The following is a 15,778-nucleotide window of genomic DNA, read 5'->3' as shown; positions in this document are numbered from 1 at the left end:
ACTTTCTTTCATTCCAATGAGCTAGAAATAGAAAGGAGAAAGAGCAGATGTATCAGGATTGAAAGGTTCTTTTTAGTCTCCTTAGAAGAAAATCTAAGGAATTCTCTTCAGTTCAGTACAGTTTTCACCTCCTTTAGTTGGTGATTTGAGCTGCTAATGGGCGAGGTGCTGATGGGTGATGTGCTAATGGGCGAGGTGCTAATGGGTGATGTGCTAATGGGCGAGGTGCTAATGGGTGAGGTCCCCAAGGGCAAGGCCTGGCACGGTAAATACGAACCAAACTTCACCTCTCCTTTGACTTCTCTGCACTTCCAATCCTATTGGGACATGGACAGCGTCTCTGTAGGAATTTTCCAAGGTCAATAACCTGGACGTGGCATGGGTTGTTACAAGCATAGCACAGGAGAGCCGGTGCCCTGTGGGGTTGGAATGCGATAGACCAAGGTTTGACCCTATTTGACTTCCTTCCAGTGAGGTTGGCCCTCGGGCCAGCTAGCTCAATAGGTTAACCTTCTTCATCTGTTTTGAAATGGAAATTATGTCATCAGTCTGACAAGGTCACAGAAATTAAAAGAGAGAATGTGTAGTGTATTCAGCCCTGAAGCCAGCAGGGAATCATGAGATGGTGTACATCGCCTCTGGCCTGTCTCATGGGATTAGAAAAAGCAGAGTCAGATGTAGATGGGGCCTTAAGCTGGTCCAGGCACAGGGAGCTTAGCTTGAGATGTCACTGCCATTTCATTAACAACAGGTATCAAGTCTAAGCAGAAGGAAAATTCCAAAGGATTGTCTAATTTGCTGTTTAGGAATGTTAGGGTTAAGACAATTTTTATTATTGTTGTTTAAACTGAGGTTATAAGCGAAACCTCCAAAAAATTGTCTTATTCGGGCTTTGTTTATGACTCAGCCATCAAGTATCTTGGGGGTCAAAGTGGGAACAATACATGCTTAGCATTCACCCCAGCAGTGTGGGGAGAGTGGAAGATAGGAAGAGAAGAAGTGGGAGGGCTGGAAAGAGGGAGAGAATCTAAAACATGGAGGATGGCATATCAACTGGACTCCCTCAAAACACAATAGCTTTGAAGCCAATACCAATGGAATTTTCCCAGAATGCCTGTTGTTTATCCGTATCTTTCTTCCGTACTTGGAAGGACCAGTTTTATAGCTGCACTATTGGAGACCAAACAGAACTGTGGCTCTCCCTCTACAATTCACAAAGCTGATTTTAAATCCTCTGGAGCGCCCGATTGTTTTTCTGACCATTTCCCCTCCTTCTGGGGAGAGAGTCTTCTGCTGCTGTGCTCCAGTCTCCTCAGGCCACCTGACAGCAGCTTCACCAGCAGTCTCAGAATCAGGAGAAGTTTGAGCACGGGCCTTTGCAAGCACACAGGTTCCTTGCCAGGGATTTTAGAATCTCTGACTGCCTCACTCTCTTCTCCTGCTGCTGCAGTGAAATATCCTGATTCAGAAGGAACTTAGGCAGGAGGGGTTAGTGCAGCGCCCAGTTCAAGTTACTGTACATCACTGCCGGGAAGTGAAGGCAGTTGGTCACATGACGTCCACAGGGGCAAATAAGAAAGGGATGGGTGCATGCCGCTGCTCAGCCCCTCTCTCCACTTATGCTCTCCCACTAAGACAAGGCCCTGCATCCGAGTGCCGCAATCCATATCTGTTGCTACGATGGAATATCAGAGTGGATGTGATTCAGAGAGAAGAGACACTTCTAGTCAGGTGCTTTAATCCCAGCACTTGGGAGGAAGGTGGATCTGTGAGTTTGAGGCCAGCCTGGTCTATAAAACAAGTTCTAGGATAGCCAGGACTACACAGGGAAACCCTGTCTCAAAAAAAAAAAAAATTGTGCATTACAGAAGAAAAACTTGTTTGGTTGAGTTTTGGAAGTCAGGAAGCCCACAAACATAGTGCTGGTGTCTGCTCAGCCAATGACAAGGGCTTTTTTTTTTTTTTTTTTTGCTGTATTATAATGTGGCAGAAGTTATCACATGGAAAGACAAGCAAATCTGTCAACTCCAGTTGCCCTCCTTTATCTTAAAGCCACCAATGGCTACATCAGAGCCAACCCTCTGAAGTTATCTAATCCCAGTTACCTCCCGAAAGCTCCACCTAGAAATACCATGAGCATATTTTTAGACAAGTCTCCAGCATAGGAATTTTGAGGGACACAGTTTGTGTCGACAGAAGACTCCCCGTAACATGACGTGAAGGGCAGCAAAGTCAACTCTATTGCCAATGATGAAATTGCATTCAATTGAGCTTACCTCTGACTCTCAAGGGAGAGGGTTGCCAAGCCGCACACGTGTGCACGCGCGCACACACACACACACACACACCCGACACTCTTTAGACCAGGGCAGAAAAACAACAAGTTTATTTAGTGTGCTGCAGATAGGACAGAAAGACAACAATTGTCTGCATAACATGCTGAACTGCTTGTGGTGAGGGTGGGATCTCATTTTGGAGCTGCCTTCATTCATTTGCATAGGGATAGGGTAAGCCACTATCACCAATGTCCTGCCCTGCATTCCCTACCATGCAAATGAGGGCAAATCTGATTGGTTGATGTTCATTCCTAGCCAGAGATGGCTTTACAGGAGGCAGAGGGATCTCTGAGGTGTGGATTGTTCACTACCCACCATTCTGCCAGAAGAAGCTAGCTCAGTTTCCTGTCTTAGAGACGCTTTCTGGACCAAGCTGTCTGAAACTCTGCTCTCTTCTGGCTCAGTCACAGCCCTGCTTCCACACACAGCACATACACCTTTGGGGTGTATGTGTCGGGGCATGGAGGGGCTCCTTTGTTGTTTTTCAAGACAGGGTTTCTCTGCATTACTCTGGCTGTCCTGGAATTTACTCTGTAGATCAAGCTGGCATTGAACTCACAGACATCCTCCTGTCTCTGTCTCCCAAGTGCTGGTATCAAAGGTGTAAGCCACCACTGCCAGCCTGGTAGGGGACTCATTTATAATCGGCAAAGAGAAGCTCTTTGCCACTGAGCTATCTCCAGCCCTTTGCCTTTTCTTTTCTTTTCTTTTCTTTTCTTTTCTTTTCTTTTCTTTTCTTTCTTTCTTTCTTTCTTTCTTTCTTTCTTTCTTTCTTTTTCTTTCCTTTTCTTTTTCCCACAGGATCTTAATTTACCCTGAGTGACCTTGAAGTAACCGTGTAGCCCAATCAGGCCTTAAACTTGTGTTCTCCCTGCCTGAGTCTCTTTAATAGTTTGGCTAACAGGCCTATGCCACCAGGCCAGTCCAAATATACACTTTTATAATCAACCTTATCACTTCCAATGCTGGGAACATGTCCTTGGGGCACATTTCAAAGGTTAATCATTTTTTTAATTAAAAAAATCTTTTAATCAAATAAACTCATTACATTGAATATTCAAGCAAACCCTGCCAATTCACAATGCAAATGGTCTCTTTAAAGGTTGGTTCAGACTGGCAATATAGCTCAGAGATTAAAGGGGCCTGGCTCCAAGTTTGACAAACCGAGCTCCATCTCAGAATCCACGCAGTGGAAGGAGAAAACTGACTCCTACAAATTATCTTCTGACCACAAAACACCCACGTATGTGCACATGTGCACATACACACACACACACACAATTTTTAGTGGTATCCAGTACAAAAGACCATTTGCAAACCTATACATCAAACATGAAAACTTTTAGGAATTATTGATGAATTACTCCCAGGATCGAACCCATTGCGCTACACCCCACACTTAGGATGCCAGAGCCAACTTCACTGAGATCATATTCTACCTAAGGACCAAAATTACCATGAGGATACTCTCTACCCGCTCTGAGAGCTAAGGTGAAGGGGAACCCATCTCCACTGCACGCTCTGAAGTTTTTACTGGAGTGAACTAGTAATCAACATACTCAATTGGAGATGAGGTTTGCAAGTGTGTGGATATGGGCGGGGGACACATCATGTTGGAAGGTCACCAGAGCGCGAATGCCGACCTAACATGACTTAGAAACCTAGAGACTCCTTTATTCCACTGGGGAAGGAGGAATGGAGAAAGTAGATAGCTTTCCTTCAAACCCAACAGACCTATTAAATATGCAACGGCCCGGAACAAACTCTGACACCAGAGCACACAATGAGGTGTAAATGATTCTCCGTGGAATGGAAGCAGAGGCAGCCATGGCTGACACACAGAAGTCTGTCCAGGTGTGTCAGCAGACTGTCCTCTTCCTGTGGAATGAGTTTAGGTAATAGAAACGCAAGGAAGAGGCCAGAGTAATTCTTTCCCCTTTGGTGGGTCCAGATTTTCGACAGATAAGAGAATCTCACGGGAAACCTCTGCTAGGATTTGGAAGCAGAGGTATGAAGGTAGGCGGGGGAGATTGATACAAGATCAGAGGAACCGTGATGCTGGGCCTGCTTTTTAAAAGGCATTTCATCTACTTTAAAGCAAATTCCTCAGCATGCCAAAACAAAAAAGTCAAAGCAAAACAAAAACCCACTAATTTTTCATTCTTTTAACCCCCACATAGTCCTGGGCAGTAGGAAAGATAGCCAGGGCAAGCCATAAGCTCAGGGGGACAGATCTAATCCTGTTCCTCCAGGGCCCCCACCCACCATGCCTCTCCTTTTTCAACCAGTTTTTCAGGCAGTTTAAAAAGCCTCCTAAAATGTCACCATGGGAACAGAGGGGTGGGAAGGACACAGCTATCCAGGACCCCGGATTGCCCAGGCCTCCATCCTGAGACATGTTAAAGCAAATACTGAAAGCTCCCATCTCTTCTACCTTAAGAGAACCCACTCCCCTGGGCCCTGCCCCTTCAACCGGTTAACCCAAACTGGTCACAGTATTTTGAAAGAGTTTTGACTTTTAGGTCTGAACAATGGAGGTGGCTAGAGCTAAGTCATGTGACTGTGAGGGACATGAACTCAGCTCTGAACCTCCCAGGGTCAAAATAAGCTGTATGCCTGCCTGTGCCACCCCATTCTGTTCCTCTGGCAGGCAGGCAGCAGTAAGACGCCACCATTCACTGCCCACTGAGAGCAAACGTGGCAGGTGGTCATGAATCTTCTCCTCACGGCTCGCATGGGAGCCATCAGCTCATATCTCCACATAGAAAAATATTGCCTGGCCAAGCGGAGGCAGGAGGATCTCTGTGAGTTCGAGGCCAGCTTGGTCTACAAGAGCTAGTTCCAGGACAGGCTCCAAAGCTACATAGAAACCCTGTCTCGAAACAGAAGAAAACATTGCCTGAATTCAATTACTTACCTTCGTTGGTTCACGTGCCAGCTCTCACCTGGATCCCTGCAATCCTGTCAATCACTCAGGGCCCAACCCAAGGAAAAGTCCTTCTCACTTGAATTTTTAAACAACTGTGTAACAAGACGCCTCCTAGTTTTACTTTGCACAAGGCCCTGCAAACTATGTGTGTGGCCCTGACTGTGGTCTCTACTAGAGCGTAAACCCCATTAAGGATGGGGCCCGCGACTTTTTATATACGGATGAGTCCAGAGTCCATTCCGGCTCTATGTCCAGGCCTGACCTTACTGCAGTCAGAGGAAGCTGTGCTGCCTTCATTGACTGTTTAAGGGGAACTTTACTCTGGAGGCCCGAAAAGACACTCTTAGCCCACCTTCACACCTTCTCCTGCCAGAGCTGCTGTTGAGAATGAGACAGTCCCTCCTGAGTGCTTAAGCTCCTCCCTCTGGTCAGGCAGTCTCCACATTCCCGGGATGGCCCTGCCTCTCTCAGTTATCATCTGTCTGGGCATCTGGACCCAAGCACTCACCAGTCAGCTCTTTCTACTCCTCCAGGTGGTTGACGGGGCCCGGAGAGTGAGAGCAAACAGACCATTAATAATGTATGTGTGCAGATTAACTTAGAACAAACCAGTCATTAGCCACACAGAGGCGCTTGCTCCTTTCTGTAGCGTGAGATACAGGATGCTCTAACTGCTCTCCTGCCCCGCACCAATGCCAGAAAACACAGTCAGTCCCTGACTTGGGGCATTTCATATTGGGGCCTGCAAAGCCTACAGCGGTTTGAAAGCAAAATAAGCTCGGTAGAGCCACATTTCACATTTCAAACTTGGGTCTGTTCCTAAGCCCGCACGCAATATGTTTAATGATTCTCTCATGGTGTATGGCCGCAGCCGTCATGGCTCCCAGTCAGCCTGCCCGCTGAGGGGAGCCGGCCAACACTCAGTGGTGTACTGTGTCGCTGTGAGGTTCTCTCATAGTGTAGGCAATGCCTGCTGCACCTACAGTATTTTCAGTGCCCTAAGGTTCATAAGGATGCACCCCGTCTAGAGTTGAGGATTCGGTCGTGTGTGCCCTTTATTCTAGCTAGAATCGTACGACTCCTGCCATGGATCCTTCAGGCCTCTCCAGGATCCAGGAAGCCACCGGGTTCACAGCAGGGATCCAGGGATCTCCTGACCAGCATCCCCTCCAAGGACAGCGCTGTGCCTTTAAGGTCCTTAAGTGTTTCCACTGCTGCTTCCCCGGCACCTGGCAGGGTGCCTGGCATCTAGTAGGCGCTTAATAAATATTTCTTGAGTGAATACATAAATTCATTTAATCATTCTGTGACTAAATGGGCTTTGAATGGGTATTGCCAGGCTCTTTACTATGCAAATACAGGTGTTTAAGATTCTGCATTTTGATGAGCTGCAAATGGGCTGACAGGAATCCCTGCATTCAAGACGGCCTGCATAATTTGCGGCCCAGGTGTAAAACGAAGATCCTGAGTTCTAGGCTCAAAGGACAGACCCAAAAGATTTTCAATCAACCCCCCGGCCCGCCAGGTTTTATTACCATTGTTTGTTTATAATTACTGTTTAATGTTGCCCTCTGTCGGGCACAGGAATACCCTCCCACGTAAGTGAAACCTCGCCCAAGGATCTGGGGCTCCCAGCTAAGTCTGATTCTCCCCGAGTTCACTCCCAGACCCCCATCAGAGACGAAGGGTGACCTGGCTACTAGGCTGAGGCAGGAGAGAACAACACCCCACCGCAGGTGGGCCCTGTGTGAGTCTAGGCTCCAAGCACCTAGATATAATTTACAATGCAGGCAGCTGGTAACATTGCTTAGACTTCAAGATGTCCGCCGCCAAGCGCCGGGCCTCCCGAACACAGGGCCGTGAGTGACTGGCACCAGTCTCACACCCCCTATGGGATGTGTGGACTTCTCTCCTGTTCTGCACGGCCCGGTTTGCAGACACCCAACGACCGCAGCAGGGGTCTGACTGGGGCACAGCCTGAATTGTCTCTCCTTCCCTCCGCAGGGGCTGTGAGGGCCTCCAGCGTCTTCCCTATCCTCAGTGTCACACTGCTGTTCTTCGGGGGGCTCTGTGTGGCCGCCAGCGAGTTCCACCGCAGCAGGCACAGCGTCATCCTCAGCGCAGGCATCTTCTTCGTCTCTGCAGGTGAGCATCTTGCCTAGGCCATGAGATCTCCCCAGACGACAAACCAAAGCCGGAGCCAACACACAGAAAATACATGGAGGGGATAGGATGTAAGGGTCTATTGAGACAGAGGGACAGAGAGAGAGGGCAGCCGAGCATGGTGGTGCATGTCTAGAAAACCAACACTGTGGATGCTGAGTCACTAATTACAGGCTAGCCTGGGTCACAGAGTGGAACTCCAAAGAGAGAGGAGAGGAGGGAAGAGGGAAGGAAAGGCAAGAAAGAAGCCTAGAGAAAGAGAGAGAAGGGGGAAGGGGGAGAGAGGAGATGGGGGCGGGGAGAAGAGTTTCGAGACATTTGCTCGCCAGTCAACTGCTGTTCACAGCCCTTTAAGCATTTGAGTCCCCATATCCTCCCAAGCATTCATGGTGGGAACTAAAGCAATAGTTCCAGATGTCCTTGGGGAAGACCCCTCAGCCATCCACAGCAGCTCTGGGCAGCAGGAAGTGCAGGGTGACCAGGAGACGAGTGACTGCCTTCTGAAGCGAGCCCTAGTTCTCTGCCTTATCTTACCTTCCTCCTCCCTCTCCTTCCTCGGTTCCCACCATTCCTTGCAGGTCTCTGCCCTCTCTTCCCACCACTCCCTGCTCCAGGCGGGTCCACACCAACTGGATGAAAGGCTTTAGAGAAGCAGAGAACTCGGCAAGCTTATTCATCCTTTTTTCTCAGTGCTGCGACAAAGTGCCCGACAAAGTGCTGTCTGGAGAAGAAAGGGTTTCTTCCCGTTCACAGTGTGAGGGTACAGCCTGTCACAGTGAAGAAAGCAAGGCAGCAGGCCCATGAGACAGCAGGTCACATTGTGCCCACAGTCAGGAAGCAGGGAGAGATAGCTGGTTCAGGACCCCAGACCATGGGATGGTGTCCTCCACATTTAGGGTGGGTCTGCCTACCTTAATTAACACAGCCTAGAAAGTCCCTTGCAGATATGCTCAGGTGTGCTTCTGAGATGATTCTCGAAACTGTCACATTGACAATTATTAACCACCCTGGCAGGAGTGGGGAAAGATGGCTTTGGTGGTGACCTTCAAACTTTACTGTAGAATGGTCCTCTCTTACACACAAGGGATGCTCTCCAAGAACCCTAGCGAATGCTGAAACCAAAGAGTAGCACCAAATCCTATAACATTATACTTACTCTGTAAAAACACACTTATGAAAGTGTAATTTATACACTCAGGTATAGTAAGAACTTAATAATAAAATACAGGAATCATAATAAATTGTAACAAGGTTATTTAATTTTAATATAAACGACTCCTTTCTGGAATTTCCTTGCACTATTTCCAGACCGAAGATGGCTGTAGATAAGTGATGCTTTGAAATTTGAGTTCTGGCTCCACCTGTGTGGCCTTGGGAACCATCATAACATCTGGGAACTTCGCTTCCTCACCTCCAACATGGCAAACAGTGATGGTTCCCATTTTGCAGAGCTGGCAGAAGGGCACTGGGCATGGAAGCCATGATGTTATGTTCTACTGTTGGAAAAGCAGCAACTAATGCCAAGCATGCAGCCTAGCATCTGGTTGCCCAGCATCCTGGTTCCCTATCATACCTTGCACAGACTCTTTCCCCATCTTTTTCTCCTTCTATAGAATGAGTAAGAGAGACAGTACCTCACTCTAACCCTCCAAGAACCCATTGAAGCTGCAGACCATGCAGAAAGTCGTGTCCTTGCCCCAGGGAAACAAGGGCAGCTGGAGGTAGCTATGACTTCTGACCATGGTCTGTGGTGACAGATGTTAACGGGAAAACCCAACAGCTTAACTGGCTTTGAGGAATGTTCCTCCCCCCCCCCCCCCCCCCCGGTAGCCCTGTCCTGGCTCTCACTGACCAATCAGGAGAATCTGCACCAATGTTGTGTTGATGTGACAGTTTCCAAAAAAATGAGATAAGATCATTATTTTGTCCCCCCAGGGGATTGTTAGGAAAGAGTGTCATCAGCTACTAGCTTTTCAGGGGAATACTGTGAGGGATGACAGGGTAGATGCAGGGGACAGTGAGAGCCCTGGGGGATGCTTGCCTAAGATTAGACCTCTCCACTGGTCTCCCCCTGGAGCCCCAAGAGCCTCAAATTTTCTACCTATAAAATAATAGTGTTGGAAGGCACCATGCTCCTCGAGGTCCTTAATGGTGCTAAGGTTAATGGTTTCATTATAACTTTTTATTGAGCACTTACTGTGTCCGGGGCCTGATAATAAGGTCCAAATGCATGAAGCCCAGTGCTTCCCTCTTCAATAATCTAGTCGGATAGAATCAGGCAAGTCACTAAACTGCTCTGTGTCTCAGTTTCCCCAATCTAAAAGTCAGGATAATAATGACTCTGCCTCTGGAGGCTGTTTAAAGGATTAGATGAGTTGGCACACATAACTGAGCCTAGAACCGTGACTGGCACCCAATGTGGCTCAACACAAAGTAACTGTAATGTGTAATATGTGTATCAACTCCATTCATTCATTAATGCAACAAATACACCCTGTGTTCTTGCTTTGGGTCAGGCTCTGGGCTAGAAGCTGGAGCAATAGCGATGAACCAGTATCTCATCCCTATTCTCAAGAAGCTTACATTTTGATTGGAAAAGCTATTGACCTCATTACTGAAATCTCACCCCCCCCCCCAACTGTGGCTAAGAATCTTGGGTTCAAATTCTGATTTTATCATTTCCTGGTTTGTGTTGACATGGAAACTTACTAATCTATGTTGTTTCCCTGTCTATGGGAGGGAATCCTTATCTCAAAGCAGACATATGGCAGTGATTCATTGACCCAATGAAGGAAAGAGTCTGCATAGCGAGGGCCATGTAGCTAAGCACTACTGCGCTTGCCTAGCATGCTCCAAGCCCTGGGTACCATCACCAGCACCATAAAATAAATAGATCAAGTCACCAAAGACTCCGTCCAGTGCCCTGCTCATAATGAATGCCCTGTGAATGACTGACAAGTCACCTGGCGTCCTGCCTCTTTAAACTAGTTTGACATTTGAGCATCTCTGTGAACTTTCCTACTCTTCCCTCCCCCTCTGCAAAGCCCTCTCTTCTAGGACTTTCTAAACTTTGTCACCCATATTTTCCTGCTGTCACAGGGTAGAGAGGGAACATGGCCCTGGGCACTCAGGGCATCAGTGAGCTGAAGCATCTTTGAAGTCAGTTTCCCATCTCGCTGAAAAATTCATGTGGACTCTGCCTTCTCCTCCTTATATCCATGTTCATTTTAATATAAAAGCATGTGTCTTCCACTAACCATGCAGGCAAATTGACACTCGGAGAAGAGAAACCAATTTTCATCCTGGGGTGGGTGGTCCTTGCAGCCTGACTCAGCTATATCTGTCATCTCCCGTATCAGAGGTACCAGATCAGACCGTGCTGCCTACCTGAGAGAACCTGTGCCAGGAAAAAGCCAGGAGAAAACATAGGGCAGAGACAAAACTTGACCCTTCCCTGCTAGGGGCAAGTCCTAGGTGGACTATGACCAGATTCGTATGCAAAATGTTTGTAATCCTGTACACATGTGCACCAGTCCATCAGAATGGTGGCACTAGAGCAGCTCTGCTAGGCAAAGCTTTAGTTTAAATTTTAAGGCTTATTTTATTTTTATTTGTGTGTGTTGTGGGTTGGGTACCTGCAGAGGCCAGAAGAAGAGGTAAGATCCCCTAGCCACCAGACATGAGTGCTAAGAACTGAACTCAGGTCCTTAGGAAGAGCAGCAAACCATCTCTACAGCCTCGAGACAGAACTTTCGATGACCCTGTAGTTGTTTAACTTTGGGGATACCTTGAGAAGTACATGGCAGTCAAGGAGTGGAGGGAGGACTCATTAGGTTATTCACCATCTGGTACAGGGGCCTGCAAAGAGGGACAGACTCCACATAGTGCTCAATAGGGAGGAACAATTTAAAGGCAAAAGGACAGTTGGTGCCCCTGCTCCCTCGGTCATCACTGGCAGCAAACATGGGGTCCTCATGTAAAAAGACAAAAAAGAGACATTTCCCCTTTGGAGCAGTATAGTGAGTCAGGCAACTGAAAGTGAGCAGGGCCCCGAGTGCTGCTCCTTCTCACCATTGCCCAGGGAATCGATTCCTCTCCCTAAGGGGTAGGCAGCTGGCTATTCCCAGTGTAGCCTGTTGGCATTTGAGAGAAGTAAGTGTATTTCTAAGCTGAGGTTCTAGAGAAACATAACTGGCATGGAACAGTATTGGGTTAGCTCACACATCAGAGAGGTAAGCAATCCAGTACAGGCTGTTGGAAGTTGCACGCTAAAAAAAACAAACAACCCCTGAGTTCTCAGCCCAAGGAGCTAGAAGCCCCTCCTTCCCTTCCCTTCAGCACACTGAAGGTCCAGCAGCTCCCTGGAAAGATCTGGTATTGAGTCATCATTGTTGAAAGACCAAAGAAGCTGAAGTCTGCTGTCCAGGGACGGTGGCAACAGCAACAGATGCACTCACACAGGGTAGAGTTTGTATGTCTGCTCTGACATACAAAGCATGTCATACAAATATGGGTCCTCCGCCCCCAGCTTAGTAGAGGGCATCATTAAAATTCAGGGAGATTGGTCTGGCAGTGGTGGCACATGCCTTTAATGCATTTAATCCCAGCACTCAGGAGGCAGAGGCAGGCGGATCTCTGTGAGTTCGAGGCCAGCCTGGTCTGCAAGAGCTAGTTCCAGGACAGGCTCCAAAGCTACACAGAGAAACCCTGTCTCGAAAAATAAAATAAAATAATTCAGGGAGATCATTCTTGATGTAGGTGTTGCTTTCATTGGTTAATTAATAAAGAAACTGCTTGGCCTGATAGGTCAGAACATAGGTGGGTGGAGTAGACAGAACAGAATTCTGGGAAGAAGGGAAGTGAGGCAATCGCCATGCCTCTCCTCTCTGGGTCAGATGCCATGGAGCCAGCCACCAGGTCAGACATGCTGAATCTTTCCTGATAAGACTGGTTCTACACAGATTACTAAATATGGGTTAAGGCAAGATGTGAAAATTAACCAATAAGAGGCTGAAACTAATGGGCCAGGCAGTGTTTAAATGAATACAATTTGTATGTTGTTATTTCAGGTGTAAAGCTAGCTGTGCGGGAGCTGGGCAGGATGAAAAGCAGGCCTGCTTGCCTCATCACTACACGTTCTGTTAGTACAGACCACATGAGCCCAGCCACATCCTTCGCTAGTCTTAGACATGATTTTTACAATGTGGGGATTGAACTAAGCCTTCATATACGCTAGATAAGTGCTCTAGCTTAGCATGCACTGTCTCTGCTACTTCTGGACTTTTTTGTTCTTTTTGTTATTTTATTTTGTTTTGAGACAGTATCTCTCTCTCTCTCTCTCTCTCTCTCTATGTGACTCTGGCTATTCTGAAACTTGCTATCCAGACCAAACTGGTCTCAAAATCACAGAGCTCTCCCTGTCTCTGTCACCCTAGTGCTGGAATTAGAGGTATACACCACCATGCCAAGCTTCTAGACACTTCTTAACCAGTCACATTGATAATCAAGACAGCAGAGTGAGTCTTTCTGTTCCCTAATTCCTAGTATGCCAACAATAGCTGACCTAACGTGTATCGTAATCTCTGCAGGAAAAAAAAAAAAAAGACTTGGAGGTCATGGGTATAGCTCAGTGGTAGAATACTTGCCAAGTACATACATACCAAGCTCTAAGTTCCATTTCAGTATTGACCTCCTCCCCCACCCCCAAAAAAAGAATTGTTCAGTGACCATCTTTCTTCCTCCAGAGGACCATCACCCTCCCAAGTCCAGTTCCACACTGTGTGTGTGTTCACTAATCCCTCATCAAAATCTCCAGCTTCGTAGATCTGACAAGCCCTCCTCCCTAGCAGGTTCCCTGCTGCTCCAGACGCTACCAGCCTCACCAGAATCCGCGCTATGCCTTTGCGAGTCATTCTCTGTCCCTTCTCTCACACTTCATAGTCCACAGCTTCGCCTCTCCTGTCCATTGTCAGGCTCCTGCTCAAATGCCACCTGCTCTTCAGAGCGAGGCACTTGTCTCTCTCCTCTCCTTTGTTCCCAAGCTGTCTCCTGCGTACCTCTGGTAGGGTCCTTTCTGTATTATGCTCTAATTGCATTTACATGTCAGTATCTCCAGCTACTGGTGAAAAATTCAAGGTCAGGGACCTGTAGCTTGTTAATTTTGCCATCCTTGTGAGTTAGTGTCAAGATTAAGTGGTAGTGGAATGGGTTATTTCAAGGGGGAAATAAGCACATTCTGGATTCTACGGTGCTTGCTATGAGTAGACAATGTCTTTTTTAAACTGGCTGACAAGCCCAGGATTGAGCATCAGAATCCGTCATTTCCCAACAGACAACCCTTGCAGGAAGAGCTCAGCTGTGGGATCTCCTGGCCATAAGCCATTGCCTCCCCTTCTTGCTATAACCACACGTTCCTATTTGAAAACTAAAAAATGGCTGTTGCCTCTGAGGCTTCATAGAATGCATGTTTTCTTTTCCCTTTCTCTCAGGGCTAAGCAACATCATCGGCATCATAGTTTATATCTCCGCCAATGCTGGAGACCCTGGGCAAAGGGACTCTAAAAAGGGCTACTCCTACGGCTGGTCCTTTTATTTTGGAGCCTTCTCATTCATCATTGCGGAAATTGTGGGTGTGGTCGCTGTGCACATCTATATTGAGAAGCATCAGCAGTTGCGTGCCAGGTCCCATTCGGAGCTCCTGAAGAAGTCTACATTTGCCCGCCTACCACCCTACAGGTATAGATTCCGAAGACGGTCAAGTTCTCGCTCCACTGAGCCTAGATCCCGAGACCTGTCTCCCATCAGCAAAGGTTTCCACACCATGCCTTCCACTGACATCTCCATGTTCACCCTCTCCCGGGACCCCTCTAAGCTTACCATGGGGACTCTCCTCAACTCTGACCGGGACCATGCTTTTCTACAGTTCCACAATTCCACACCCAAAGAGTTCAAAGAGTCGTTGCATAACAATCCAGCCAACAGACGTACTACGCCTGTCTGAGCTGACCTCTGACCTCTGTCCCGCCGCCCAGCACAGCCTTGGGGGAAGTGTACACAGATGTCTCTAAGGTTGCATGGCATGGTCCTCGTGATGGTATCACTTCTTACTGAGAACGAAACCAAATGGACTCGACTCCCTCCCACACTGGTCCCTCATGCCCAGACCTTAACCCATCCACTGCCTCTAACTTTTCTCGCTCGTCCCTTAATGTTACCCCTCTCTGTGTATCTGTGCCAGGTATTTTCTTTTCTTTTTTTCTTTTCTTTTTTCCTTCTTTGATGGAAGGACCACAACATTCTTCCCTCCTTGGGAAAGGACTTTACTAAAAGTCAAAGGTACGGTCATAGCAGTGGGGGGGATTTCCAAAACCCCATCAGTTGTATGCATAGCTGTCCCCATTGTCCACCCACACAAGCTCTCGGGAAACCCACCACACAGGTGGCCCTGAGAAAGGCATTCACCTTTAAGTGTTAGACAAACATGACCAGAAATCAAAGACGTCCGTGCCCTGAAGCAGTTAATGTAATAAGCACTTGTGTTATTAAAGGTTCTTGCCTTGTAACCAACGGAGCTGGGGGTATTTTGTCTTGGTTTGTTTTCTGGCTCTTTCCGACACACATTTGTTCTCCTAGCACCGGCATGGCTGGTGTCTCTCTTAGAAACCACACTTTTCTGGTTCTCTCTCCAGTCATCAGTAATGGCCACCCTTTCACTCAAGGCCAGTGAGATCTTCTCTACAGATTTTTCCTGCCACTTGATCCCCTAGAGGCTTTTCGGAAGAGCGTGAAGATCTAACTCTGACCTTCAAACCTAGTCTCCTCACCTGAAGCAGAATTGTGAAGCTTAGATAACATCTGTACATGTAATCATTGGTGATTATAAAGAAAGCATGCATGTATTTATGTATCATTTGTCGTCCACGCTGGGCAAATTTGCTGTATAACTGAGGATGACTTTGAACTTCCTGATCCTCTTGCCTTCACCTCCTAAATTATGAGACGGCAGGCATGCGCTGCCACCCCTAGGTTATGTGGTGCTGAGAATTGTGTATTCTAGCTGAGGATGCCATCAAGATCCCCAGTCTAGTGTCAGGGGCTGTGGCAGTATACAGCAGGTGACAGCTAGTGTCCAGAAGTCAACCCACCAAAGGAATAGTTCTCTGATGGAGGAGAATCCCATTCAAGCAAGGCCTACAAGACCACTGACTCTGGAAACTGTTGCATCTGTCTATAATGTCACATGGGCAAGAGCAGGTCTGGTGTCTCCCCAGTACCTGCACTGTAGTGTGTAATCTCATGATTACATCTCAATCTTACAGGCACATATATCCATGGATGGTCAGGAACATGA

The 15,778-nt window shown here is 47.5% G+C and overlaps 1 protein-coding gene across 1 annotated transcript in view; it reads left to right on the top strand.

Annotated features, from left to right (window-relative positions):
- The window catches only part of Cacng3 (calcium voltage-gated channel auxiliary subunit gamma 3), a 98,037-nt gene extending 83,043 nt beyond the window's left edge, over positions 1-14,994 (top strand). The window contains exons 3-4 of the mRNA XM_057778838.1: positions 7,270-7,410; positions 13,917-14,994. Coding sequence (XP_057634821.1) covers positions 7,270-7,410; positions 13,917-14,428 — 653 coding nt within the window. The 3' untranslated portion in view covers positions 14,429-14,994. The remainder of the gene's footprint in view (positions 1-7,269; positions 7,411-13,916) is intronic.
- The last annotated feature ends 784 nt before the right edge of the window (positions 14,995-15,778 follow it).

Source organism: Chionomys nivalis, chromosome 8, assembly GCF_950005125.1.
Source record: "Chionomys nivalis chromosome 8, mChiNiv1.1, whole genome shotgun sequence".
NCBI classification, from domain to species: domain Eukaryota; kingdom Metazoa; phylum Chordata; class Mammalia; order Rodentia; family Cricetidae; genus Chionomys; species Chionomys nivalis.
This window is presented reverse-complemented; position numbering and strand designations above follow the sequence as displayed.